At 38.4% G+C, this 24,823-nt stretch overlaps 2 protein-coding genes across 8 annotated transcripts in view; both read right to left on the bottom strand.

Moving 5' to 3' along the window:
- Nucleotides 1-12,684, bottom strand: part of ascc2 (activating signal cointegrator 1 complex subunit 2) — a 13,488-nt gene extending 804 nt beyond the window's left edge. The window contains exons 1-20 of one of the 3 annotated variants that reach the window (XR_001776943.1): nucleotides 12,410-12,684; nucleotides 11,179-11,289; nucleotides 10,434-10,592; nucleotides 9,748-9,921; nucleotides 9,534-9,663; nucleotides 8,434-8,501; nucleotides 8,231-8,344; nucleotides 7,426-7,538; nucleotides 6,778-6,852; nucleotides 6,588-6,692; nucleotides 5,765-5,833; nucleotides 4,762-4,836; nucleotides 4,416-4,638; nucleotides 3,933-4,129; nucleotides 2,969-3,088; nucleotides 2,271-2,498; nucleotides 1,975-2,062; nucleotides 1,460-1,551; nucleotides 222-436; nucleotides 16-28 (exon numbers count right to left, since the gene is read on the bottom strand). Coding sequence is in view for 2 of the 3 variants with exons in the window: in XM_008417719.2 (XP_008415941.1) it covers nucleotides 265-436; nucleotides 1,460-1,551; nucleotides 1,975-2,062; nucleotides 2,271-2,498; nucleotides 2,969-3,088; nucleotides 3,933-4,129; nucleotides 4,416-4,638; nucleotides 4,762-4,836; nucleotides 5,765-5,833; nucleotides 6,588-6,692; nucleotides 6,778-6,852; nucleotides 7,426-7,538; nucleotides 8,231-8,344; nucleotides 8,434-8,501; nucleotides 9,534-9,663; nucleotides 9,748-9,921; nucleotides 10,434-10,592; nucleotides 11,179-11,262 (2,286 nt within the window). In the remaining variant the exon portion in view is untranslated. Of the gene's footprint in view, nucleotides 1-6; nucleotides 437-1,459; nucleotides 1,552-1,974; nucleotides 2,063-2,270; nucleotides 2,499-2,968; nucleotides 3,089-3,932; nucleotides 4,130-4,415; nucleotides 4,639-4,761; nucleotides 4,837-5,764; nucleotides 5,834-6,587; nucleotides 6,693-6,777; nucleotides 6,853-7,425; nucleotides 7,539-8,230; nucleotides 8,345-8,433; nucleotides 8,502-9,533; nucleotides 9,664-9,747; nucleotides 9,922-10,433; nucleotides 10,593-11,178; nucleotides 11,290-12,409 lie in introns of those variants that run through there. The other 2 variants (XM_008417720.2, XM_008417719.2) reach the window with 2 other exon arrangements.
- A 3,807-nt stretch (nucleotides 12,685-16,491) lies between these two features.
- Nucleotides 16,492-24,823, bottom strand: part of slc39a14 (solute carrier family 39 member 14) — a 36,252-nt gene continuing 27,920 nt past the window's right edge. For 4 of the 5 annotated variants that reach the window (XM_008417712.1, XM_008417713.2, XM_008417714.2 and 1 more), the window contains 5 exons: nucleotides 22,185-22,307; nucleotides 19,135-19,305; nucleotides 18,232-18,472; nucleotides 17,721-17,905; nucleotides 16,492-16,791 (listed from right to left, as the gene is read on the bottom strand). In XM_008417712.1, the coding sequence (XP_008415934.1) occupies nucleotides 16,639-16,791; nucleotides 17,721-17,905; nucleotides 18,232-18,472; nucleotides 19,135-19,305; nucleotides 22,185-22,307 (873 nt within the window). In that variant the 3' untranslated portion in view covers nucleotides 16,492-16,638. The remainder of the gene's footprint in view (nucleotides 16,792-17,720; nucleotides 17,906-18,231; nucleotides 18,473-19,134; nucleotides 19,306-22,184; nucleotides 22,308-24,823) is intronic. The other variant, XM_008417716.2, reaches the window with a different exon arrangement.

Here is a 24,823-nt window from a genome sequence, read left to right as displayed (position 1 = left end):
GGAGAAGCTCTGTGACGGAGGAGAAGCTCTGTGATGGAGAAGCTCTTTGATGTCTTAATTGTTTACATCTTTGGATCGTAATAATAAACCGATTTGTTACTTGGCAAAAATAAAAAGTCTAATTGTGATTGTGGTGAGCAGAGGAAGGAAATCAGTGCTGAAATAAATCATTTTGGTCAAAAAAAAAAAAAAGATCCACAAAGAACGTTGTGGCGACAGACCAGAACCGGGTCAGCCGGACCTCCAGCAGCGCCGCAGAGCGGGTCAGGAGGGGATCATGCCTTTGTTCCTCTTGCGGTCCGCCATGGAGCGCCGGTTGTGGTTGCTCACGCGGCTCTTGTTGGCCTCCTTCTTGCGTCGGTCCAGGAACGTCTCCGTCGTCTGTCCCTGGCCTTTGGGTCGACCCACCACGTTACTGGGCCGCTCGGGCCGGAACCTGCAGGAAACGAGGGTCAGAAAGCTGCAACAGGGTGATTTCACGGCAGATTGGGTTCAATGAGAGAAGAAAATCTCAACACTTCCAGCTGCTGCGGTTTACTTTCTCACTGAACTGAAGGAACCAAACTAAAAAACCTGTTCCCCTCCTCACCAGGGGGGGCGCTGTACCAAGAACTACTGAAGGAAACGACACAAAAACCTCTTAAGACACCGAGCGAAACTTCCTTTTTCACCAAATGTAAACAAAAATGGAGTGGCGTCAGATTTCAGCAGTTTATCTTCGATAAAAAAAACAAACCACGAGACGTTTCTGCTGCTAGCGCTAGTTAGCATGTTTGTGTTGGTTGTATTTACCCAGAATCCCCTAAAACAGGGGTCCCCAAACTTTTTCCTGTGACGGCCACATAACTTTTCCCTTCTCTGGTGGGGGGCCGGAGTCAGTTTGTGACAGAAAACGTTTTACACGTTTATCACCTGCGCTGCCGGAAATTGTTGACGGGGGGGTTTGAAGGTTGAAACTGTTCAGCGGGGGGGAGGGGGAGGCGTTTCTCGATTGATTTTTACCCAGAAAGCACATGGGCAAAAACCGCTAGTGAAACGGTCACTGGGACTGACTAGTATGTATTTCATTGAGGGAAACCTGGAATGCAGCGTTCATAACAAACACGTGTTCATCTACTCTACCGCTAGCAAACAACCATAATGATTAAATAACATAAAAGTCAAGCAGTTCCCTAAAAGTCCAACAGATGGCAGCAATGCGCCATGCAAAACAAAACAACAGTTTACAGGACACACTTCCTGCTACAGAGCCCCCTGGTGGTTGAAGAAAAATCCACATATAAACCGGAAAATACAATATATGAAAAAAAATCTGAATGCTCTCTGGTATTGTTCAGGGGGCCGGACCAAATGTGGCGGCGGGCCGGATCCGGCCCGCGGGCCGTAGCTTGGGGACCACCGCCCTAAAATAATCCTATTTACACTGGGAGCCATCCTGGATGAACTTGGAGGTGCTCACCCTCTCCTCTGCTGCATGGCAGCTCGTTTGGCTTCGGCTCTCTCCCTCAGCAGAGCCGGGTCCTGAACGAACTGGTCCCGGTTCACAGGGTTCTGAAACACAAAACCATGCAATACATGACGCAGCTTCCAAACTGGTACCGACGTCGGCTTCCTCAACCCATTTTACAGTGCATCATCAAAAATGCTCAAATGTTAGAACTTTTTCCATTTGTTTTGGTTCTGATTCTCAGTTAACTCGTCAGATTCTGAGTCCAAATCAACATTTGGAGTCAAAACTACAGAAACGAGGCTCAGCAATCAGAGTTTGGAAATACATTCAGGAGCGTCATCTCGTTTAAATAAGATTTTAAAAACTTGTAAAAAGATTTATATCTCATTAACATCAATCTGCATTTTTAGATGTTTTTATATCTCGATACCAGAGTCCGGTAGTAAATAGTTACATTTGCTTTAGTAACTTTTTAGAAAAAAAGAAATGTAAACATGACTTCAAAACGTGAGTCACTTCATTACCTGTGAAACGTCTTCGTCTTCATCGTCTTCCTGCTCCTCTTCCCCCGGTTTGGTTCCTTTCCTCAGTACCTGAGGGACGGTGAACGGCCTGCAGAGAGAAAAACCAGTTACTAGTTTCTCCTTCACTGTGTCGGGATGTTGAAGCTCCAGTCAGAAATGTAAAACACACTCGTCATCAGCATTAATGTCGTGGTGATCTTTGATTTCTGAACATCAAGACTTTCCAAACCTTGAACAATGAACATCAAGCATTTTCAAGGATCTGAAGCACCTGAAGGAGCCGGGCAGCGCCTCACCTCCTGCTGAGTAAACTGTCTCCGTCCAGGTCGTTGGCTCCGACCTGGTTCATGTCGTACGTGTCGTCGTACTCGTCGTCGTAGTCCAGGTCGTAGGGGTCGGCGTCGGCCGACGCTCCCGGCTCGACGGCGACTTCGTCCACCACCGTCTCGTACGTCATGTAGCGCGCTCGCTGCTCCGCTATGTGCTGCTTGTCGTCCAGCATCTCTCGGGCGCTCTCGCCTTTCCTGCAGGAGGGAAACAGAAAAACCTCCTGAGAACTGCAAAAACACAAAATCTCACCAACTATTTTTATATAGTTTATCACAAATGTCTTAGTTCATTTCAATAAAGACAAAACTAACTTACAAGTAACTTTTCCGAAAGAATTATGAGCCTATTTTAATTGAATAATTCCTTAATATTCATGAAAAATTTCTAGTTAAACTGGCAGATTATTTCACTCATAGCAGGACATTTTTCCCATTTCACAACTGAAACAATCTGCTAGTGGAACTAAAACTTTTCATCAACATTAAGGAATTATTGACTTAAAACAAGCTCATATTTCTTGCTCAAAAGCTGCAGAAAAAAAATCCAGATTTTCTAAAAATTAAATCTCCAAAAACCAAACATTCGATTGATCAATAAAATCGATTCATCGCCCAGGCGTGTGACATTTAGATTTGTACGACAGCAGCTTCCTCTACTCCTGTACCTCCTGCCCTTCCAGACGCGGGACATGTCCACCTGATTCCTGCGGAAGACGTCGAACTCGTCGTCGTCGAACACGTTGGATCGGTTGTTCAGGACACCTGGCAGATCCTCTTTCACCGGCCTGCAGACCAACATTAAGCTCCAATCACACAAAACGACACAAACAAAATCGCTCTGCACGCCGACTTTGCTGTCATCTTAAAATGTCTCCGAGTAAAACAGATCTGCAGGTTTTTTGACGCTTTTGTTTGGAACTTTTTCTGCGAGAAACCATAAAACTGTGGTTAGTTTGAAACCCTTCGACTCCAGCAGAACCTGTAATGTGAGAAAGCTGAGACGGCGTGTTACAGTCCAATTGGAAAGAAAAGCAAGGAGAACCTTTCTGACAAATTACTCTGAGATTAATCAGAAAGATTTAAAAGTTGAATATTTGCTAAAAGAAAACTCAAATTTTGAGGTTAACATTAGAAATTTTTAGAAAAACGTTTTTGAAATTCTAAAGTTGAATCTCAAAAAACAACATGAGTTTAATGTCAGAAATGTTCTAGAAATTAAATTTGGACATTTCGAAGCTCATAAAGTCAAACATTTGCTAAAAATAAACTCAGATTTTGAGATTAATCTTAGAAATTGTGAGTTTCAAAAGTCAAAACTTTTCTGGACTTTTGCAAGTTTTCTCACAAATTTCGAACTTTTCAAATTCTCTAGATTTTTCAAGACATTTTCTGAGATTATTAAACATTTCTCAGGTTTTTCTCGTAAAGTTTAGACTTTTCAAATTCAGAAATTTCACATTTTTTCCCAGAAAATATCTGAAATTAATCTCAAAATTGTGTTTGATGGAAAAGTACTACTACGGCCCGAATACCAAGTCATAAATGCAAAATGGCGCCTGAAGAGTCTTTAAACAGTCAGAGAGAGTGGCGCCCCCTAGTGGATGCTGTTGTGGCCTTAGCAGGCCGTACCTCGGCATGTTTCGGTCCAGTTTCTCCAGGCTGGGAGCCAGTCGGTCCTCCAGGATGTTGTTGATGACCAGCTCAGAGTTGTAGTCGTATTCCTGCAGACAGGCCAGCAGGAAGCCTTCGCCCAGGTCAGGAAGCAGATCCCTGATGCAGGACAGGAGCGACTCGAGCTCCGGCCCGCTCACAGGACACATGGCGCCCTGGAAACCCAAAACGTTTTGATGCCATGTGACCGTTCTGTACGGAAAGAACTGTAGAACCACAAACATCCCTACAAGCACAAATCCTTCAGCCTTTGCGTCATATTGATCCATCTCATAAGATCCAAAAACTGAAGTTTGTGGCTGAAGCAGGAAAATAAATGACATTAAAACTTTAAGGGGTGTAAATACTTTTCCGAGGATCTGAGTTTGTTTCTATTTTATCATTTAAACCCATGAAAAACAAACACTGTGACGTCATGCAGCTGCAGATCGAAGCGCTCACATTGTCGCCTTTCTGTGGGGCGGCCATCTTGGCCTCGGCCCCCTCCAGCCTCTCTCCTCTCGACTCTTTGACCTCTGGCGACCCGAAGCCGTCCGAACAGGCTGCCGCCGCGCCGTGATTGGCTGGCGACGAGGAAGCGCCTTCAGTCTGTGGTCTTCGTCGGCCCGTGGCGTCCCAGGCGCTTTCCACACCCTCCAGCAAATACAACGTCCTTGTCTCGTCACTGAGGGAGAGTTAAAGGAGAAACCGGCTTTTCCGAGCAGAACGCTGCAACATAAACTGATATTTAAGACATTAAAAAAACTCCTGGAGATTTTAAATCTTTAAATGGACAAAAAAAGGATGCATGACAGGGAGAGCTTGCTGCAGGAGGCTGATGTCGTCTGAGATGGGAAACTGATCGTCGTAGTCGACTAGAAACCTGAAAAACAAAAAACGGGTCAAATTTACCACCAGAGTGGGCCGATTACTGAAATACTAAAGGAAAATAAAGCTGCATTAAAAATGCCATTTTCTTTTGGTTTGTTTTTTTTAAATGGAGGAAAATCCACCCAAAACTATAGAAACATTTAGTTTTTATTTTTATAATGTCATGAAGAGTCAGAAGGAAAAGGAGGAAAATTAAAAAGGAAATCTGCAAATAAACGGACAAAAGAGAAAACAGAAGAAAATGCTAAATGGAAAAATGTCAGGAGGAAAATAAATCAATGTATGATAAATAAATATAATTCTGAATGTGGAAAAAAGGAAACTAATAAAACAATAAATAAGACAATAAAACTGGATATAAAATGAAAAATTAAATAATAGTGATACGTTAAATTAATAATGTTAAAAATGATAAACATTTATTTATGTTACAATGTATAATGAAATAATTTTGGAGGGTTCCTGGTTTTATTTTCCAGATGCAATGTTTGACACATGAATTACTTTACCAGCTCATTTATTCACTGCTACATTTTAAACAATTATGTCAGGACCTGACCTCTGTACTTTGTACTGACCTGCGTCAGATCCTGCGGTGATAAAAACAGCTTTTATGAGTCACAGAGTTTTCTGTGAATCATAAAAGGAAACCTTTCAAAATGGCTTCAGTTAAGCTGTTAAACCAGAACCTGCAACATTGATTTAACCCCCAAAAATAAATAATTTTTCATAAAACAGAAAATGACTTTTCACTTCAACCTGTGTAACAAAAACTTGATTCAATATGGAGGTTTGAAACATAAAATCCTCACTAAATGGGCTAAACTTTCGGAAAAAACAACGAGTTTCACAACTAATTATCTCTTTAAAAACACCTCTCGTTCTCACACTAAAAGTCAGATAATAAATATGTTTCTCACCTTTTCTCGGGTAAAAAAGATGTAAAATATTGCAGGAGTTCCTCAGCAAACGTTTGCATGTTTTCTCGACTAAAACGAAACAAAAACGTTGAAACACATTTAACCTGTGGGAAAATTTTGGGGCAATACATAAAAACAAAGTTACAATACAGTCGTGCGCAATACAAAAACAGAAAAATCAATCAGAACACTAAGCGGGATATCAGGGACGTACAAACCCGTTACTTTTTAAATCAAATAAGCTGAAAATTGTACAATTCATATTTAAAGTAAAAAACCATCAACTTTCAAACAATGATGAAAAATTGTTTTGTGATGGAGAGGGATGTTATAATTTAAGAGGAGAATGAAATTTGAAAAAACAATGTATTAACGACCAAAAAGAGTGTTTGGTTCCCATCAGTGTTTGGGGAAAATGTGTGGAATAGATTAAATGATGAAAAGTACAAATGTAAACCAGCTTAAAAACTGTTCAGAAAGAAGCTTATTGGGAAATATGTTGTACAGAATGGGTGTTTCAAACACCAAAAATGCTAGTTTATATTAAAAATGGTAAATAATTGCACATTTAGGGATGATAATGTGATAAGTGTCGTTCAATGTGGGAATAATTTAAGAGTTTATCTGGTGTAAGTTGTTTATAAGATCTTGCATCTTCTAAATGCTCCTTTTCCAACAAATTATGTAAAATTGCAGTTGAATGGGCATTATTATTTTTATTTTTTCCTGTTCTTACTGTCTGTTTGAAATGAAATGAAAGCCCAGAATGATGGGGGTGTTTGTGGGGTATTTTTGGAGCTGCATGCTGCTGTGAGGGCCTCACCCCTCCAGGATGGGCTGCAGGCAGGTGTGGTGCAGCAGCAGGTGAGTCGTCTCCACCATCTTCCTGCAGGAGTGGCTCATCCTCTTCCACAGGTCTTCCTGCAGACTAAGGTAGAGTAAGAGTTCAGCTCATTGCCTGTCGCAAAATGCCATTTCTTTATAATAATAAAATCCCAGAGGTGGATGCTCGCCTTTTATCGTCAAAGTTTCTCTTCCTGATGGCTTTCTCCAAGTCCGGCACAGCGGCCTCGTAAAACGGCGGCAGCCTAACGGTCATAGAAAGGAAAACAAAAATATGGATGCAAAACCGACCGTGTTTAATGGCACAACGTGTTTTCCCATCTTGTTAAAATTGTTCTGCTTTTCCCGTCATTACCTCGACTTCGTAGCACTTTTTTTTTCGCCTTCGTAGCACTTCAGTAGTTTTTGCTTAAGAAACTGACGTAGCTGCGCCATGTAGCTCGGCTGAAAGAGCGCTATTGAGGTGAAAACTGAAGGAGCTTGACGGCCGTTTATATTTCAAAACAACTTAAGGAACTTGTTGAGTGTTTATATTTCAAAACAGAACCGCACAAAGTAAATTTTTCATCCCAATCCAGACTCTGTTTGGACCGTTTCTCTTATGCAATACCACCGCCATCTTTGTTTTCTGAAACTGCTCTGCTTAAAGACGAGCAGCGGCGCCCTCTGCTGGATGGCGGCAGGATTACAACACTACATGTAGGTCTAAGAGCTGCGGACATTAGACCACAATTATTTATAACTCGACTGATTGTTTGACTTCCCTTGTCCTTTAATGCTGACAGGTCTCGCTGTGAGCTCCGAGCCGGCCGGTTTACCTGCTGAGGAAGCCGTGGGAGTGGAAGCTGGAACAAGCGGCGGGAAAGATGTCCAGGAAGGCGTGGATGGTGGTGGTCGAGTCGCACAAGTACAAAACTAAATCTGCAAGCTCCTGCAGTGGAAAAAAAACCCGGCAGCTTCATTTGTAAGATAAAAAACACGCTTCCATATATTTAAATTACATTAGAATGAATAAATATAAACAGTTTTTACTCATGGTTTTCAATATGTGGCGATTTTAGTGCCATTTTTACAACAAAACGTGTGATCTTTATGTTAAAACTCGGAATAAGATTAATCTCAGAAATTTTCTAGGAAAAACTTGGAAATTTATGAGTTTGAAAAGTCGCAAATTTGCTTGTAAAAAGGAGATTTTGAGCTTAATCTCAGAAATTTTTCAAGAAAAGGGACATTTCTGAGTTTGAAAAATTACAAGTTTGCCAGAAGAAAACGGGAATATTGAGATCAATCTCAATTTTTTAGTAACAAAAAAAAGGAAATTTCTGAGTTCAAAAGGTCAAAGATTTTCTACAAAAAAACCTGAAATTTTGAGTTTATCTTATACAATTTCTAAAAAAATATACAAGAAAATTTCAGTTTGAAAAATCAAAACATTTATATAAAAAAACACTCAGAAAATTTGAGATTGTCAAAAATTTTCTGAAAAAAAAAAAAGAAAAGTCTAGTGAGTTTTAAAACGTCAAACTTTTCTAGAAAAAGAAAAAGGAAATTTCAGAAGTTGTTTTCAGAGTTTTCCCTAAACGGCGCCGTAGTTCAGTGTTGTTCTGACTGGTTCTGTCTGACCTCCAGGTTCATCCTCATGGCCGTCGGCTGTTTCTGTGCGCTCAGCTTCATCGGCTCCATGGCCGTGGCTCCTTCACACCGCAGACCACATTTCTCCAGGATTGTGTCAAACACCTGGGCGGATACAGTAATTCCAAACTTAAATAAAATAAAACAAAAAGGTAAAAACTGAACAGAGGTTCTCAGGTGATTGCAAACCTCACCTGTAGCACTGTGGGAACCGTCTCCTCCAGGTCGCTGTAGTAAGCCGGCTGCTGAGTAAAAATGTTCTCTGAAATGAGTTTTTAATAGATAATTATTTATTTAATATATTATATAAAACTGACTATTGTGAAAAATGTAAAAACGATTCTACTGTCAAAACAATCTAAATACAGAATATTTAGATGAAAAATACAAGAATTTTAACTGTGTCAAATGTTTGCAACGTGAAAATCTCAGCCTTTTCCATTGAGGAGTTCTGGGTAGAACATATTTACGGATAAAGAAGGTTTTTTAATATTAAATGCAAAATGTGTATCTTTTTTGAACAGTTTTGTAAATGCTGCTCTAATTTTTTTGAGGATTTATGCTCCAGTTAATGATTAATTGACAAATAAATTAGTTCATGGTTATTTTTTAAAAGTTAATTAATCACAATTAATAGTTTCAGTCCTAGATTCTTCATCCATCCATCCATTTTCTTCCGCTTATCCGGGGTCGGGTCGCGGGGGCAGCAGCTTCAGAATGGAGGCCCAGACTTCCCTCCCCAGCCACTTCTTCCAGCTCCTCCGGGGGAATCCCAAGGCGTTCCCAGGCCAGCCGAGAGACATAGTCCCTCCAGAGTGTCCTGGGTCTTCCCCAAGGCCTCCTCCCGGTGGAACGTGCCCGGAACACCTCACCAGGGAGGCGTCCAGGAGGCATCCTGACCATACAAATTTCATACAAATATCCGACTTTGTGATGTCACGGAATATCCTAGTTCTAATATTTTGAATTCGTGCCTTTTATTCATGGAGAATTGGGGGGTTTTTTGTGTGTTTTTTTCCCCCTAAATTTCTCCAGTTTTGTCATTTTCAGGTTGGATTAAAACCATCATAGCACCTCCACCGTGTTGGACAGTGATGGCTTATAGACATCCATCATCTGCTGTAAATAGGGACGTTTCCACCCTTAAGTTGTTCAGGCTTATACCTTAAATTCTGCTTATAATATCTGGCATTATTAAGCTCATATTTTCTGTGAATCAATGTTTTATTGAGTATTTTCAATTAATCGTTTCAGCTCTATTTTTGATTAAAGTATATTTTCGCCATCAGCTCACCTATCATCTTATGAAGCAGCTGGCTGTTGCCCTTTCCGAAGAGAACGCACAAATCCATAATTTTAGGAATGTCGAACACAAAGTTGTTGTAGATAATCTCTCCGAACACAGACGGGGTGATAAAATTTTCCTGTCACAAAGAAAGAAAAAAGAAATGTTTGTTTTACAAGAAATCATCAGATAAATGTAACGCAGGTTATTCCCTCCGCCTGACCTTGGACTCTTTATGAGTGGCCATCCGGAGGAAGGTCAGGAAAACCGCCTTGTGGATGGTGCGCTGCACGTCGGCCACCGCCGGCGACAGGGGCAGGGTGCAAAGGTCAAGGCCGCGCGGAGCCAGCTGCAGGTACGAGTCGAGGCACCGCAGCAGAGACTCATCAAACACCACCTGGTGGGGACGCCACAGCGGTTACTCTGGACTCATTTAAACCGCAATAAATGGAACATCGACCAACATTTCTGATGTTTACTCATGATTTAATGATGGAGCTTGGCAAACTGTAACATCTGTTACTGGTTTTCACTGTATGATGATAAATTATCCCAAAAGTTATTATGATATTATTGGTTAAGACTGGAATTGGAAGACATTTTACATATTCAAAGTAAATAAAACAACAAAAACAATAAATACAATGAACTATAAAGTTTCTGTAAACAAAATTATCCTTCAACACAAGAGCCAGTTCAGACCAAAACACCAGACTGAAGACTTTTATCATCCAGTTTCTGGTAGAAAGAGAGAAATTATAAGTCAGGCAAATGGAAATTACTAAGCTCATTTTAATTTATCTTATGACTATTTGATTTATTGTTTATTGTGACAGGGGCAGATGATAAATCCATAAACTTGACTTATTGACTAATCTCCAACGATCGGAAGCGGCTTCGGTCCTGTACCTGACACCAGAACTTGTCGTGAGGCAGCGCCAGCAGCCACTCCAGGTCTTCTGCTATAAACCTGGCGTGTTCCAGAAACTCCTCCACATCGGCCGGAGAGCCGTCTTCTGGGGGAGGTTTGTAAGGCACGAAGCAGCGCTCCTCCTTCCTGTCTGGGTGCTGGTGGAAAACACAACAAAGACTATAAAGGGGCAGAATTATGTGTTTTCCAACCACATTGTGCCATTTTAATGCACAACCAACCAACTATGTTACCTATGTTATATCAAATATGACTTAAAAAAATTTACTTCATAATTAAATGCTTTGAAATTGGGCCTGTTTCTTTAAGAAGCTTCTGCTCCTTCTGAAACTCTGCCTTCAGGAAGTCATCTCAACATGGCTTCTCTATTAACCTTTTAACGCTTTTATCAGTTTTTCACTGAGAAGTCGCTCCTATAATGAGCTCAGCAGAGGTGTTTGCCAATTGCTGCTGGCTAGTCTGAAGGAGTTGGGTGGGGGAAGATCTGCAACTAGAAGGCGGGGCTAGGTCCACCCAGGCGTTTGTGCTGCTGAATGGTTGCCGTGGAGATTAAATTATTTCTCAAGCATGCATGAAAGAGTCCAAGCAACACTCCAGGTATGTTTTTGATGAGGAAATAACATCATAACATGATGGAAAACTCAAAAACCCCTTCAAGAAAACTGTCAAATATGCTGCTGGGGGTCAAATGTCATTCACACAAACATGAGAAACTGAACTGACCAGTGCAGGCAGAGTGCGCTCCTTTCCCAAAGGGCCCGACTCCGTCACATGCTGCTCATCCAGCGGCACTCGAGCGCAGGCCATGGCTGCTCCTCTACGGTTTACTCTGATCTGGAGGGAAACAGATTCTGGTGATGTCCTGGAACATTGGCTGCATCTTCTGTTGAGAAACCTGTCTGGATGTGTAGTAGGAGCTTCACTGACACTTTTATTAAAATTTCCAGCTTAATTTTAATAAATTAAGACGTCTGTGAGACGTCCCCTGGCTTCTTCTGGTTCAGAATTATAACACGTCTAACGTCAATCATATAAAAGTTGGTTAAAATGCGACATGCAGACCCATTCGGTTATGTATCGGATTTGTTCCACTTACGGAAGAGGCGTAAATTTTATTTATTTAATTTTTTTTGGATGAAAAGATTGGAATTGGACCGTTCAGACTCCTGTGAACAAGTTGGATATGGGTCACATTTGGACAAAATAACAAAAAAACGAGCTGGATTTGGGTCACATTTACCTGCGGTGTGAAAATAGTTTTCTTTTACAGTACACCTTTACCAACTACAGCTGATTGTGAATTACTTTCTTTACACTAAATGAGAGGCAGATGTTTGCATTGACACACATTTTCTTTCTCTGGTTGTTTCTAGAAGTCAAAACAGCAACAATGACCTCCCAGTTCATGCTTATCTGATCTGTTTTCCTCAGAAAACATAAAATAACTCACCACCAGTTCTGATAAACTGAAAGAAAAATACTTTAAACACAGACTGAAACACTGTTTCATTTTGAATGTTTTTGCTTTGTTCTCGAAATGTATCCAGACATTAATGCATAAATTTACACCAAATATTTTAAAAAATATTGTACACCATCCAACTGCTGTCTGTCATACTAGCAGACAGACAGACAGATTTTTATGCAAACAAATGTGTCGTGTTTTTTAAAGTCCTAAAGTCCTTAGCTAATAGTAAACTTGTATAATATCAAAATAAAAAAACATCTAAACTTACGTTGACTGAAACACGTACCTGTTAATTATCAACTTTTGCTGTCATTTTGTTTAGTTTTAAATCTAAAAGCTGCTGCCATTTGAAGCTTCGCTAACCTGTTAAATAGCAGCGGCTAATCAATGAAGAAACGTTTTAACTAACCGGCTTCCTTACCGGCGGTTCGGCCGTGACTCGGCGGAAATAACTGCCCGGAAACGAGGGTAAATGAAGCCGCTTACCTCTAAACACGACACTCTGTGATTCAGTCAAGCCATCTCGACATAGTCGACACAGTTTTCATCAGTTTCTGTTTCCAAACGTCTCTCTCACAGACGTCTGAGCTGGCCAGGAAATGACGCCGTCTGTTTTTCTTTGACGTAACGTCTTGATCGCCCCCTGGTGGCTAACGGTAGAACAACTGCTGTTTCTGTGTTTTAAACCCTAACATGTTCTTTCAGTCCTGTTTTTGTTTGTTTTAGCATAACACCGGATTTCATTTGTGAAAATTATCTATTTACTTATTAGCGATATTAAATTGCGTGCTATTATTTATGGGTCCTTAAGAGATCCGTAATAATACAAATACTAACAGTTGGTTAGCGCTCCAATAGTCGTCCAAAATGGTCGCTCATCCCGTTTTCAGTTTACAAACTGATGGACTCGTGAAGATTTTCTCCACATTTTATTCAAGTCGAAACTGTTTTATTTACTCCAAATGGAAGTTAAATGTTGTCATAGAAGTATTTTCAAAGAGTCGCTCTGGATGCCTATGTTGTCAAAGGATCTGCAGTAGCAGTCAGTCTTACAACGAATCTGAAAAGCCTCTTACTTAAGACATGCTAACATCTAAATATTGGCAAGCACGATTCCACTTTAAATTCTTATGTTTACTGATTACTAAACCTTTTTTTTATAAAATTTGTTTCACCTCAGTTAATTAGAATGCAAAGTACTTTTAAAAACCAATTTCAAATAAAAATCTCCTTTTTTCACTTAACTTATGAAAGAAAACATCAGATTTGAACCAAGACTCAATGAGGACAAAGACACACATGACTTTCATAGAACATGTTTTATAAAAAGTTTGTCATGACAGAGAAGGCTAACAATAAACTAGATTGCATACAATACTTTGCAAATTATCTTTATATATGAGGGAGTGTTGGAATCGTTAAACTTCAGGACAGAGTTTCCTTAAATGATTGCAGATTCCTGAACAGGTTTAGTGTTCTTACACTCATTTTCAGTATAGATTTAACATACAGCTCAAACATGTAATACAGCAAGTCTTCATGATCCGCCAACTCAGATCTCCAGTTTTATTACAAACAATAATGCAAAGACAAAACAAAAGCAGGAAACATCACTGCTGCCATGGCTTGGAGTATAAAGTATAAAATAAATATTTCATGTCTTTAAAAAATATTAAATTCTCCCACACACCATCAGTCAGCAGTGATACTGTACTATATATTCAAATATCTCACCTTAACCATCCAGGAATTCATTTAAGTTAATGTTCTACTGTTTTTTCAAATATTCAGAATGGACCTAAGGAACGGTGTGAAGGATTTGATCTCTGATCACTTTGGTTTTGCTGGATTTTTTAATCTATTTCTAGGATATCGGAATATTTAAAGGGCCAGCGACGCAACAATCTGGGAGTCATTTTCTACAAAACACTAAAATCATATTCCCCTGGTGCAAATTGCAACTAAAGTCATCTTAATAATAAACTTAGTTACATTAACTGGCATAAAAACCAATTAGTCAAACGTTTCACTTAATAACACTTATTTTAACTTGTTCTTTAAAGGTTTTTAATAACCAGACGTGTCTGTTGTCATAGAATAATAATCGAAGCATTAAAATCAGTAATCCTGCCATTATTGCGCATCTCTGGAATTGATAATAATCACATACTGTTTTATGAGAATTAAAACATTTTTAAAGAGCTAAAATACCCCAGACTAAAACCTGAGTGAAGTTGTCCTTCCTACCTTCTTCAAACCTAAAAAAAATTGTTGTCAAATGTTTGTACCGCTTTTGGTTTGACGCCATTAGTTAAAGTTAAAAGGTCAACAAGCCTTCCCACATTAACCATATCTAACAAATTTGGTGACAAACATTTGTGCAGTAAAAATTTGTGTTTGTGCCGCTATCATTTTAAAGATATTCATAAAAAAGTTTTCAGAAGTCATCAATATCTTCAAAGGAAAAGCAGCACAAATAAAATTTTTGCTGCACAAACGTAGTCGAGTTGATTGACACCAAATTTGTTTGCTTATCTAAACGTTCTCTCTGGAAACTTTTTTATTAGCATCTTCAAAATGATAGCGGCACAAACAAAAATTTGTGCTGCACAAACATTTGACACCAGTTTTGTCAGATTTGGCTAATGTGTGGGCAGGCTAGTTGACCTTTAGACTTTTTAGCTTTCATGAATATATATATAAAAAAGCAGTACAAACAAAAAAATTGCAGCAAACGTAGTTAGGTTATGGAAGCCCATTTCTGCCATGAAAGAAAAAATAGAAGACCAACAGCAAGTTATAATTTCGACTTTCAAAGTGAATCTCATAATTATGACTTCCTGTTGGTCTATTTTTTCTTTTATGGCGGAAATGGGCTTCCATACTAAGTTGACACCAAATTTGTTTGATTTTGTAAATGTGACCTCTAGAAACGTTTCTATTAGTATCTTTAAAATGATAGCGGCACAAATGAAAATTTGTGTTAACGCCAATATTGTCAGATTTGGGTAATGTGTGGGGGGCTGGTTGACCTTTAGACTTTCATTAATATCCTCAAAGCCATAGCAGCACAAACAAAAAACTTTTGCAGCACAAATGTAGTTTTATTTGAAGACCTTCTATGACTTCTGCAAACATTTATTATCATATTTTAAATGATTGCGGCACAAACAGAAATTTGTGCTGCACAAACGTTTGACACCAATTTTGTTCATTTGAAGAAGACGGAGGACCAACTTCACTCATGTCTATGATTAAAAGTAGCTATAGAGTAGTCAGTATGCGACACTTTACAGCAGTTTTTGCCTTCAAAAATGAAAGTCCTCGTAATTTAAAAAAAAAGGCTTTTCTGAGGGAATTTTCAGATTTTTGGGATCTAAAAGTTGGAAATGAAGCGATAGCAAGGGTTCACTTTGAATAAAAGTAGGTCATTTGTTGGGATGGCATCAGTTTGTTTCAATCACACCATCTGAGCTCAGTTGCTCAGCTGTGCTTCTGTCATGTGCGCAACTCATTTCTAAAGACAGCGGCTTTTTTCTACACTGCTGGACGGCAACTCTTCAGTTGGCAACTTTAGTGCCATTTCTCTGAAACTTGACTTTTCCTCCACAAAGAAACTTCTTGGTTTGTTCAACCAAGAGGTTCAAATTTAAGATAATTTTTTTTTATTGCCTTGATTTAAATTTAATTGATTAGAAAAAGTTTCATCTGTTGCTTCTTTTCCAGGCTCAAGTATTTATCAGAAAATTATTACAATTTTGGAGAAGTTTCAAATTATCTAGTTTTTTTTTTTTAAATCGCTGGTGATTCATAACATAAACATTAATAGAATATATTTAATGTGTAACTTGAGCGAGGATTGGGTGTCACTTATCACTAATCAATAAGTCTAGGAAGGTAAACACAGGTATGATCATGAACTTGTAAAAATAGGAAAACCACAGAATATTTGAAGATAAAAATAAAAAAAATAAAGCATGAGACCACAGACAAGCACCCTTGATTACACATAACAAAAAAATAATAATCTAAAAAACTATTTGCAGCTTATATAAATGAAGGGCACAGATGGTAAACTGTAGAGAAACGGCACTGCATGGGCCTTTTTGGACAAAAAAAGACGTTAAACATCATCTTCACAACGAAGGATCCATCACTGCATAAAGACGACAAAGAAGCGATAATGTTCCAGGATCATCGTGTAGCCCTTCACCAAACTTTTCTGCACTTTTTAAATGTTATAAAACTTTAAAGTGTCACACAAAAAATGGTCAAATGGAAGGAATATTTCCACCTCAAAGTACTTCAGGATTTGTGCTTTTTTTGGTATTAATTGTAAAAGCCTAAAAAAAACAAACAAAAGTAAAACGTTCACAGCAGCTGCAATCTTCATCTGCTTTCACGAAGAATCACTGATATTTTTACCTGTAAGAACTTTAACCGATCCCAGATCAGAGGAACGTCGAGGACAAACAAGTACGAGGAAAACAAAGAGACTTTCAAAAGGAAAATGTGGCTAAAGAAGAACTGGGTTGATGTTTTAAAACCTTCATAAGACAGGAAAAAAGTTCAAAGGTCATGAACTTTACTGCATGTCAGAGCTGCACAAAAGCAGTCAGTTCTTTTAGATACAGGACTGTGCGTTCCCGCCGCACAATCGGATCCCTGCAGCAGAACCGAGCAGAACTGGGCCCCGTTTCTACCAGAGTCCGGCACTAGCCCAGCTGGATCTGTCCTGAATAGGTGGTGAGGAGGAGCATGATGGCGAAGCCCGTCAGGAGCCCCGCGTTCTGGATGCCGAAGGTGATGAGGAACCTGCTGCCGCCTGCGTCCTCTTCCTCACGACTCACTTCGTTCATCTCTGGAAACTGAGACAGAAAAAAATATATATCAATCTTAATCTTTAATGTAAATCAAAAAGACAAATACCATTCATAAAAATTAAAGAAATATTCATATTTAATATCAACACAAGGGAGTAAGTTGGTTGGTTGATTGATTGATTGATTGATTGATTGAATGTCTGATTGAAAATCAACTCCAACGTCAAACCTTTAATTAACAAATGTTTTTTTTTTTACAGGTTGAAGGATGAGATAAAATAACTAAATATTTAGTTTGAAACTAAATATTAAGCTTGTGAACCAAATATTTAGCTTACTAACTAAATATTTAGTTAAACTTGCTCTTTAATCTGAAGCTAAACTTTTAGCTTGCTAACTACTGACTTAATTAGCAAACTAAATGTTTAATATGAGGCTAAATATTTAGCTTGCTAATCAAATATTTAGTTTGCTAATTATTAGTTTAGCTTGACAACTGAATATTTAGTTTAAAGCAAAATGTTTAGCTTGCTAACAAAATACTTAGTTTTCTAAGTAAATATTTAGTTTGAAGCTAAATATTTAGGTGGATAACTCAATAGTTAGTAAACTAAATATTTACTGTCAAACTAGTTAACGTGCTAATTAATAAAACATTTAGTTTGCACTCCAAGTTTTCTAGTGAAATATTTAGTTTGAAACTGTGACATGTATAAATGAATGAACAACATGCTCAAAATGACTGAAATGTGAACCCACATTTCTTTGCTTATTGCTGTTCGTTTTTGACTGTGTAACTTTACAAACGGCAGCACATGCACATTTTCCCATAATGCAAAGCGGTATGTGGGTCATAAATGGGCTAGTGGTCCCAAAGGCAGAAGGGGTAACGGCTGAACGTTTTACTTTTCTCCTAAACGCCTTCTACAAGCAGAATGCAGTGACTCTTGATGTGGATTTCCATGTTAGCTCACCATGTCTGCCAGAGCGATGTAGAGGAACATCCCTCCAGCCAGAGCGAAGATCCAGTTCGGGGAGAAACTGTTGCCGGCCAGGATCCCAAAGCCCATGCCCAGGTAGCAGCAGCAGGCCGACAGGAAGTTAAAGAACAGCGCCTGCTGGATGCTCATGCCGGCATTCAGGAGGATCACAAAGTCTCCTGCAGAGAAAGGAACAACCATCATCTGCTGCGTTGCCACTAACCCTAATGTGGCGCAAATTTAAATTATTAAAATTTGCTTAATGGAAACACGCCGTGTTTTTGGTAAAAGATTTTTTTTTGCATCTAAAGTTGTGTGAACAAACTTATGATTTTAAATTTGATTTCTTATTTAATGGAAACACCTCAATTGCAAAATTGTAATTTTTCGACATTAGCAGAGTATCGGCAAAGATTTGCTCACATTTTTGATGAAAACGCAGACAACAGATGGCAAAGCTTCACGGCTAGGAAGCGTCTGGTGGCTTTTGGTTTTCCAGACTCACCGAGTTCGTGCGGGAACTCCTCACAAAGAATGGCCACGGAGGTGCTGATGCCCTGGAAGACCGAGGCGGTGAAGGAGGCGCCGATAGCCAAGCCGTCAATGAAGTTGTGCAGGCCGTCGCTCAGCGTGATCATCCAGGCCAGCGTGCCGATGTCAGAGTAAGTCGTTCCTTTCAGCCAGTAGCAGCCGCCGCCTCGGCCGCCCGACCGCGCCGCCGCTGCGCTCTCCGGCCTCTCAGACTCCTGGAGAGACGGGAGCAGAGCTGGGTAACCAAACCGAAATGACTCCAGGACGGTTTAACGACTCATCCAGCAGGCAGCAAAAGCAACTCCTAAAGCTCTCAAGGCATCAGGTGAGGTCAGAGTTACACTGTAATAATATTAAAGAGAAAATGGCCTCCACTGTGGCGTTGCCAAAACATTAAAACCCGACTGAAATCAATGTGTTTCTCAAAGTGGGAGCCTCAGAAAGCTGAAGTAAAAATGGAGAAGTATTTTTTAATCTTAAACTTTTCATCATAATTATTGTTTCTGTTACTCAGTTTTTTATTTTTTTTCTAGAAAATATAAGTTAAAATAATTTAACTCCTTTTCTGATTGGCTTCTAGTCAAATTCATTGAGCTGCTTTCCTCCTCAAGCAAGAAATCAAGAGGTTTCTGACCAGACAGACCAAAGGAAGCGACTTGTTTTAAAGATTGGACTGGGACTGTTGCAGCGCGACCTAGAAAAGGCCGTCTGTGAAACCCTCCAATGTGGCTGGATTAAAAGAAATTGCTCCACAGTGAGGAAAGATTCATCGCTAGTCATTTGCAGCATGTAGAGCTAGAATAAATCTGTGCTGTGTTACCTTTGCAGGAGGATTCAAACAGTTTGTAGTAAAGTAAAATAGTCTGTCCTGTTTTACCTGTGGCGCCTGTCCGGGGCTGAGCATGAGCTCTCCCTCGCCGGCCTCGTCCACCTTCCCCTCCGCCAGGCCGCCAGCCTCTCCGTTCTGCTGCAGCTTCTCGCCCTCCTCGGCGTCCCTGTCCGGGGCCGAGAAGTGATCTGCGCTGCTGTAGTGACTGTGGCCGTGGCTCTGGGTCGAGGAGGCAAAATTAACGACGTCAAAAACAGCAAAAACTGACGAACAAGAACATTTAATTAAACCCTCCATGTTTATGACAAAGATCCCAGAGCAAACAGAGAGAAATCTTTACCTATAAGTTGTACTCAAGTAAGAGTCGCACTACTTCAACATGTTCTTACTCAAGCAGAAGTAAACAGTACCCATCTAAGAAATAAAAATATATATTTTATTACGATACACATGACCTATACCAATAAATAATACATCTGATAGAATATTCAATGTTCGAAATACAGAATATTCTATGAACTTCGATCCAGAGTGATTTGGTGAAATCAACTCACTCTCTCACTCTTTGGTTACCTAGCAACAACCTGCTGGGCAACCAACAGTTTCAAATTTCCTCCAATTCCGGTTACCTAGCAACAACCAGTTGAGTAACTTTGCTTCAAAACTGCTTAAAAATAATAATAATAAAAAAACAGCAGCACTGAGAGAAAACTGTGGATAAAAAAGGGAGGTCACGCGGCCAGATCGGCGTTATTTCAGAGGCTTAAAACAAAAATACTAACCAGTCATTATATCAATTTATATAAAACGCTTATGAGTGTAAAAAATACTCGTAAAAGTAAACATTTTCCCAAAAAGTTACTTAAGTAAATGCATTTAGTTAGAACCAAACCTTATATAATCCCTCTAGGTTAAGAGCGTCCAAACTTTTTACTTAATGAGCCAAAACTGTCAACAACTGAGGGACACAAAAGATTGCTTTTTAATTACATTACTTTTATTTAAAAGCTGTAAAGAATCAACACAACTAACATAACAATGTTTTAATACAGTAAAGAAGTCTGGTTTCCATAGAAAAGAGGTTTCTAAGTTATTATAGATCTGAAAATGACTTAGTTTTGTATTGTTTAAAAAAACAATCACTATCTTAATGTCGATGGTTTTTCTACACTGCAAAAACACAAAATCTTAGTATTTTTTGTGTAAAAATCTTAGTACACTTTAAATAAGAAAAATAATTAACAAGTAATTTTTCAGCAAGATATAGGAGCTTGTTTAAAGCCAATAATTTGTAAATATTGATGAAAAAAATAAAACACTACTTCTAGAAGCATATTATTTAGCTTATAATGTAACTGGAAGCAACCACTAGATGGCGCAGCTGTTTCACAATGAACTCCTGTATTTTATTCTCACTACATTTTGTGAATTAAATAAAACTGAATTTATTATCGTAGTCTCACAGTTTCAATCAGTTTAGTTTTTAAAGAGCAAAAATGGTCAGATTACAACAAGGCCACAAACCTGTAATAAATTATTTTGTTTGGGGTTAAAAAAAATTATAATGTTGAGAAGAATCATAAAACAAGCCACCATTGTCAAGAGCACAACTAAATATTTACAAGAAAAGCTCGTTTATTGGGAACAGAAAGAAGAAACCAAGTTAAATTGTATTCATTTTATTGCTCTGCATTATGAGGAGCATTTTTTTACAAACAATGATTCATCGTCTTGAACTTTGGCTGACGTGGAAAAATGCCCCGTTTAAACAAAGGCAATGCAAACAGGCTGTAGGGATTCTGAACATCCTTCTTCCATCACATCAGTTATTAGAGAGCAAACATCCCATCCTACAAGTCAAACCTGCTGCTGATTAGCTGAACAAGTTCAAGGTATTCACTCTGTGGCATGTCGGCAAGAAATACCAGTTGGAGCAAAAGTTTAGTCTGGTAGGCATACGTCAGCTGTGGAAATACATATCATAAAACCACAGAGCCTTACAAACTGATTCATATACCCTGACCTTTATTAACAATTTGTCTTATTATAGTCAAAATCTTTAGTGTGACAAAGCAACAAAAACTTTGAAGTTGGACTATGTAGAAACACTGAAGCAATGTTTAAAAATGTTTAATCAAGATAATTGCAAGATCTGTAATTAATCGCAATTAATCCAGAACTATATATCAACAAAATTAGAACAATTTTCAGTTAAAAAAAAAACCTTTTTGCTGCTAAATGATTGAATAAATACACACATAAGATCAACAAATACTTCTTTAGAAATGTGGGCTGTAGATGCTAACATTAGCATTAGCTCCTGTGCATTGAGAAGCTATTTTAGGCTTGAGTAGCTTCCCTAGTAGGCTAACTCCTTTTAGCACAGCTTGACCATAGTAATAGTCTTTTTCAGGGTCTCATCAGATCGTTTTTTGACAAATTAACATCCAGTGGGCCGAGAGAAACAGCTTTGTTATACGCTCTTGTTTGCATTGTTTGCAAATATAAAAGTTCCAGCTTGGGACTATTGTACATAAAATAAAATAAAAACAATAAATTGACTAAAATCTATGTAATTAAGTAAAATTAACAAGTTAGAATTTGGATCTTACACAAAATGTAAAGTCAAAACAGTGAAAAGTAGCTTGAAGTTGACAAATGTTAAAGAATCTCAAAGACTCCTGGAGAATATTTGGGGGAGGCTGCAAACCTGGCTCAGTTTTTACCGGTTCAGTTGGGAAGAAGGACTGAATATTCAAGTAAAAACTGTGAGAGGTTAGTTAGTTGAAAGTTCATGTAAATCGAGTCTGCAAACCGGTGCAGCAGGTGGCACTCTTACATTGCCACCGATACCCGATCTAGACTATTTGTCAACATCAAACTAATGTGTGGGATTTAGCAAATGGAAACAATTTATCTCCTCCTAATTTTAGTAAAACGGAAACATTTAGTTAGGCTTAATCTCAAACAGCAAAAACAAAGAAAAAAAGTCTTTTTTTATGAAGAGTATGTTCACTTCGAGACCAATTTTGTCACATTTGAACCATCTTTGGATGCAGTAGTTGGACAGAACAAAAGCAGTATTGATATTAACTCACCCCTTGCTTTTGCTTAAGGAGAGCCTTGAGAACTTTTTCTGTGAAGAAGAAGAGGTAGAAGCCTCCGAAAACCACGGCCGATTTGGACACGTAGAAGTCCACCATCGGGTCGAAACCGAAGGCCTAACGGACACAGAGAATAATCTGTTAGTTTGAGGAGATTATCAGGAGTGTATTCTGTAAACAGGAGACAATACTGCTGTGTGTTTTGTTAAGGTTTATACAGTTATTGTGTTTCTGGTAAACTTTAGTGTGTTGAGGTTGTGTCTAGGTCAAAACTAGTTTATTTAATCATAAAATTAATTTTTAATCTCTTTACAAGTCGTTTTATTGGGCAGAAGTCCAATAAGAATCCATTATTTCAAGACGGATTCGAAGCTCAGAGAGTCATTTACCTGGCGCCCTTTGAGCTTAAAGGTGTTTTCAGATAATTCAAGGTACATGAATTCAAGGAGTTGCACAACTGCTTATTATGTTGGTCGTCCGCACAGTTGAGAAAATGTTTGACAGTATTTGAGTCTTAATCCCGCCCACTGAAAGTACTGTAACGCCATACACTGTAATAGAAATTTCAGTTAAACCCATAATTATTCACAGGCAGATATAAATTTAAATTAAGCTTTTATTTTACTAACATGCTTTTTTTTTATAACTGGAGGTGATTTTCACATTATTGCAGTGTCTGCCAACTTTAATCTGATTGATAATCTGTGGGAGGAATTGAAGATTAGAGATAGAGCAAAGGTAAATCAAAACACAAAAGAAAACATACTAAAATCTGGTTTTCAATAAAAGGAAGGATTTGATTACTGTAATGCTAATACAGATAGTTTTTTTTATTTTCAGAATAAAGTATGAATTAAAACACATTTTTTCCCCTTTCCTCTCCAAACAGTTTTAGAGGATGTCTGCTCACATTTCCTACTAGAAGCAAACATTTTAGTTGAAGGAAACACATTTAAATCAAAATCTGCCAGATGTATGAGTAATTTCTGGTCCAACTATATATTTTTGGCCCAAAGAAATAAAACTACGTTTTAGGAATGTAAGGTGTCTTAGTTTTACACTCCGAGCTGGTCTTAAAGCAGATTAGGAGCCTCATAATGCCAGCCCATTAAAGAGGCTTTAAAGCTTCACACAAAAGAGGATGAATTCAGAGCATTAGGCTTCCTCTGACATCTTCACTTAGCTTTTGTTTAATGTAAGCCAGTAAATAACTACAACAGGCTTTAAACTGGCCGTTAGCCTCCAGTTCCATCCACAAATAAAACGGTAAAAGTAAAATTTTAGCGTTTTATTGCATCATAACCGTCACATCTTTGAACAGAGCGGTTCCGACGCTTGATCCGATCACACCCAGACTCGGTTAAACACATGTGTGAAAGCGCTAAAGGCAGATTGAAGATGGCATGGATCAGAACACCTTCAGAGATCTTCTGAGACACTTTTATCTGCACTAGTTTAGCTTAGCGGTCTGAATACAATCTGCTCTGAGCCACGATGAAGCAATCCACTACCTGACCACTCACTGAACTCACAGGACGGCCATAGGGCTCAATTATTACCTTGGTGAAGCTAACGCTAATTAGCATTTAAGTAATAATAAACGACAAAATGCTTCCTGGCCGTCCCTGCAGCCCCTCGACTGAGTGAGAGCTGTTAGGGTGATGTTTAAGGAGCTTGTTGGGTTTTTATTTCAAAACGTAACCGCGATAAATTAATTTTTAATCCCACAAGGGACTAGTATTGAACCGTTTATTTTCTCGTTCCGCCATCTTGTGTCAGCGGCGCCCTCTGCTGGATGGCGACCAAACAACAACTCTACACCAAGTTCAAACGTACATTGTCAGTTAATCGATTGGAACTAATTTTAATCTAGTAAACAATAGATTTAATCGTAGTCGAATTGTTTGCATCCCTATTTGCAATAACTGGCAACGAGTCTTTAAATCAAAAGACTAATACTAATGAGTATTTTAGTAAATATTCTGACGATTAATCTAAAAAAGGCTTATTCTGCAGATGTTTTATTTACCAACTTAATCTTTTTTATACAATATTTAAAATATACCAACATATGCAAATTAATACTTCAATTCCTTTTTAGATGGGAAAAAAAATATTTTATTGCTTAAAATGTGATAAAAGCATTCCTTTTATGAACTCATGATCATTTGCAGCACAGGATGTATCTGCAACTAAAACTTAATACAGTGTATGGCTGAGCTGCTGATTATTTTCTAGGTTAACCAATTAATAACTGCATAGTAAAAGGTGCTTAATAGGAGATTTTATTTTTATTATTTTGCCGAATTTGAACAGGTGAAGCAAAAACTATGCTGCGTGAGGAGTTTTTGGTTTAACATATTTTATAGACAAATGTTTTTTTCATAATTATTCTAAATTCAAAATGTATGTATATTTTGTAGTTTTGCTTTAATTACTGCCCAAAGTGCCATATTCTTTCAGTAAATTATCTTTTTTGAGTTTGTATACTCCAGTTAATGATTAATCGATTGCTAAATTAGTTGATGATCAAATCAATAATCGATTAATCATGATTAATCCGATTAATCGTTTAAGCCCTAATGCATTCAATCAGTATTTCTATAAATTCATTGTTGTAAAGTAATCTACCT

The sequence above is a fragment of the Poecilia reticulata genome, linkage group LG9, assembly GCF_000633615.1.
Source record: "Poecilia reticulata strain Guanapo linkage group LG9, Guppy_female_1.0+MT, whole genome shotgun sequence".
In the NCBI taxonomy this organism is placed as follows: Eukaryota; Metazoa; Chordata; class Actinopteri; order Cyprinodontiformes; family Poeciliidae; genus Poecilia; species Poecilia reticulata.
The sequence above is the reverse complement of the archived record's forward strand: the minus strand, read 5'-3'. Positions and strand labels throughout refer to the sequence as shown.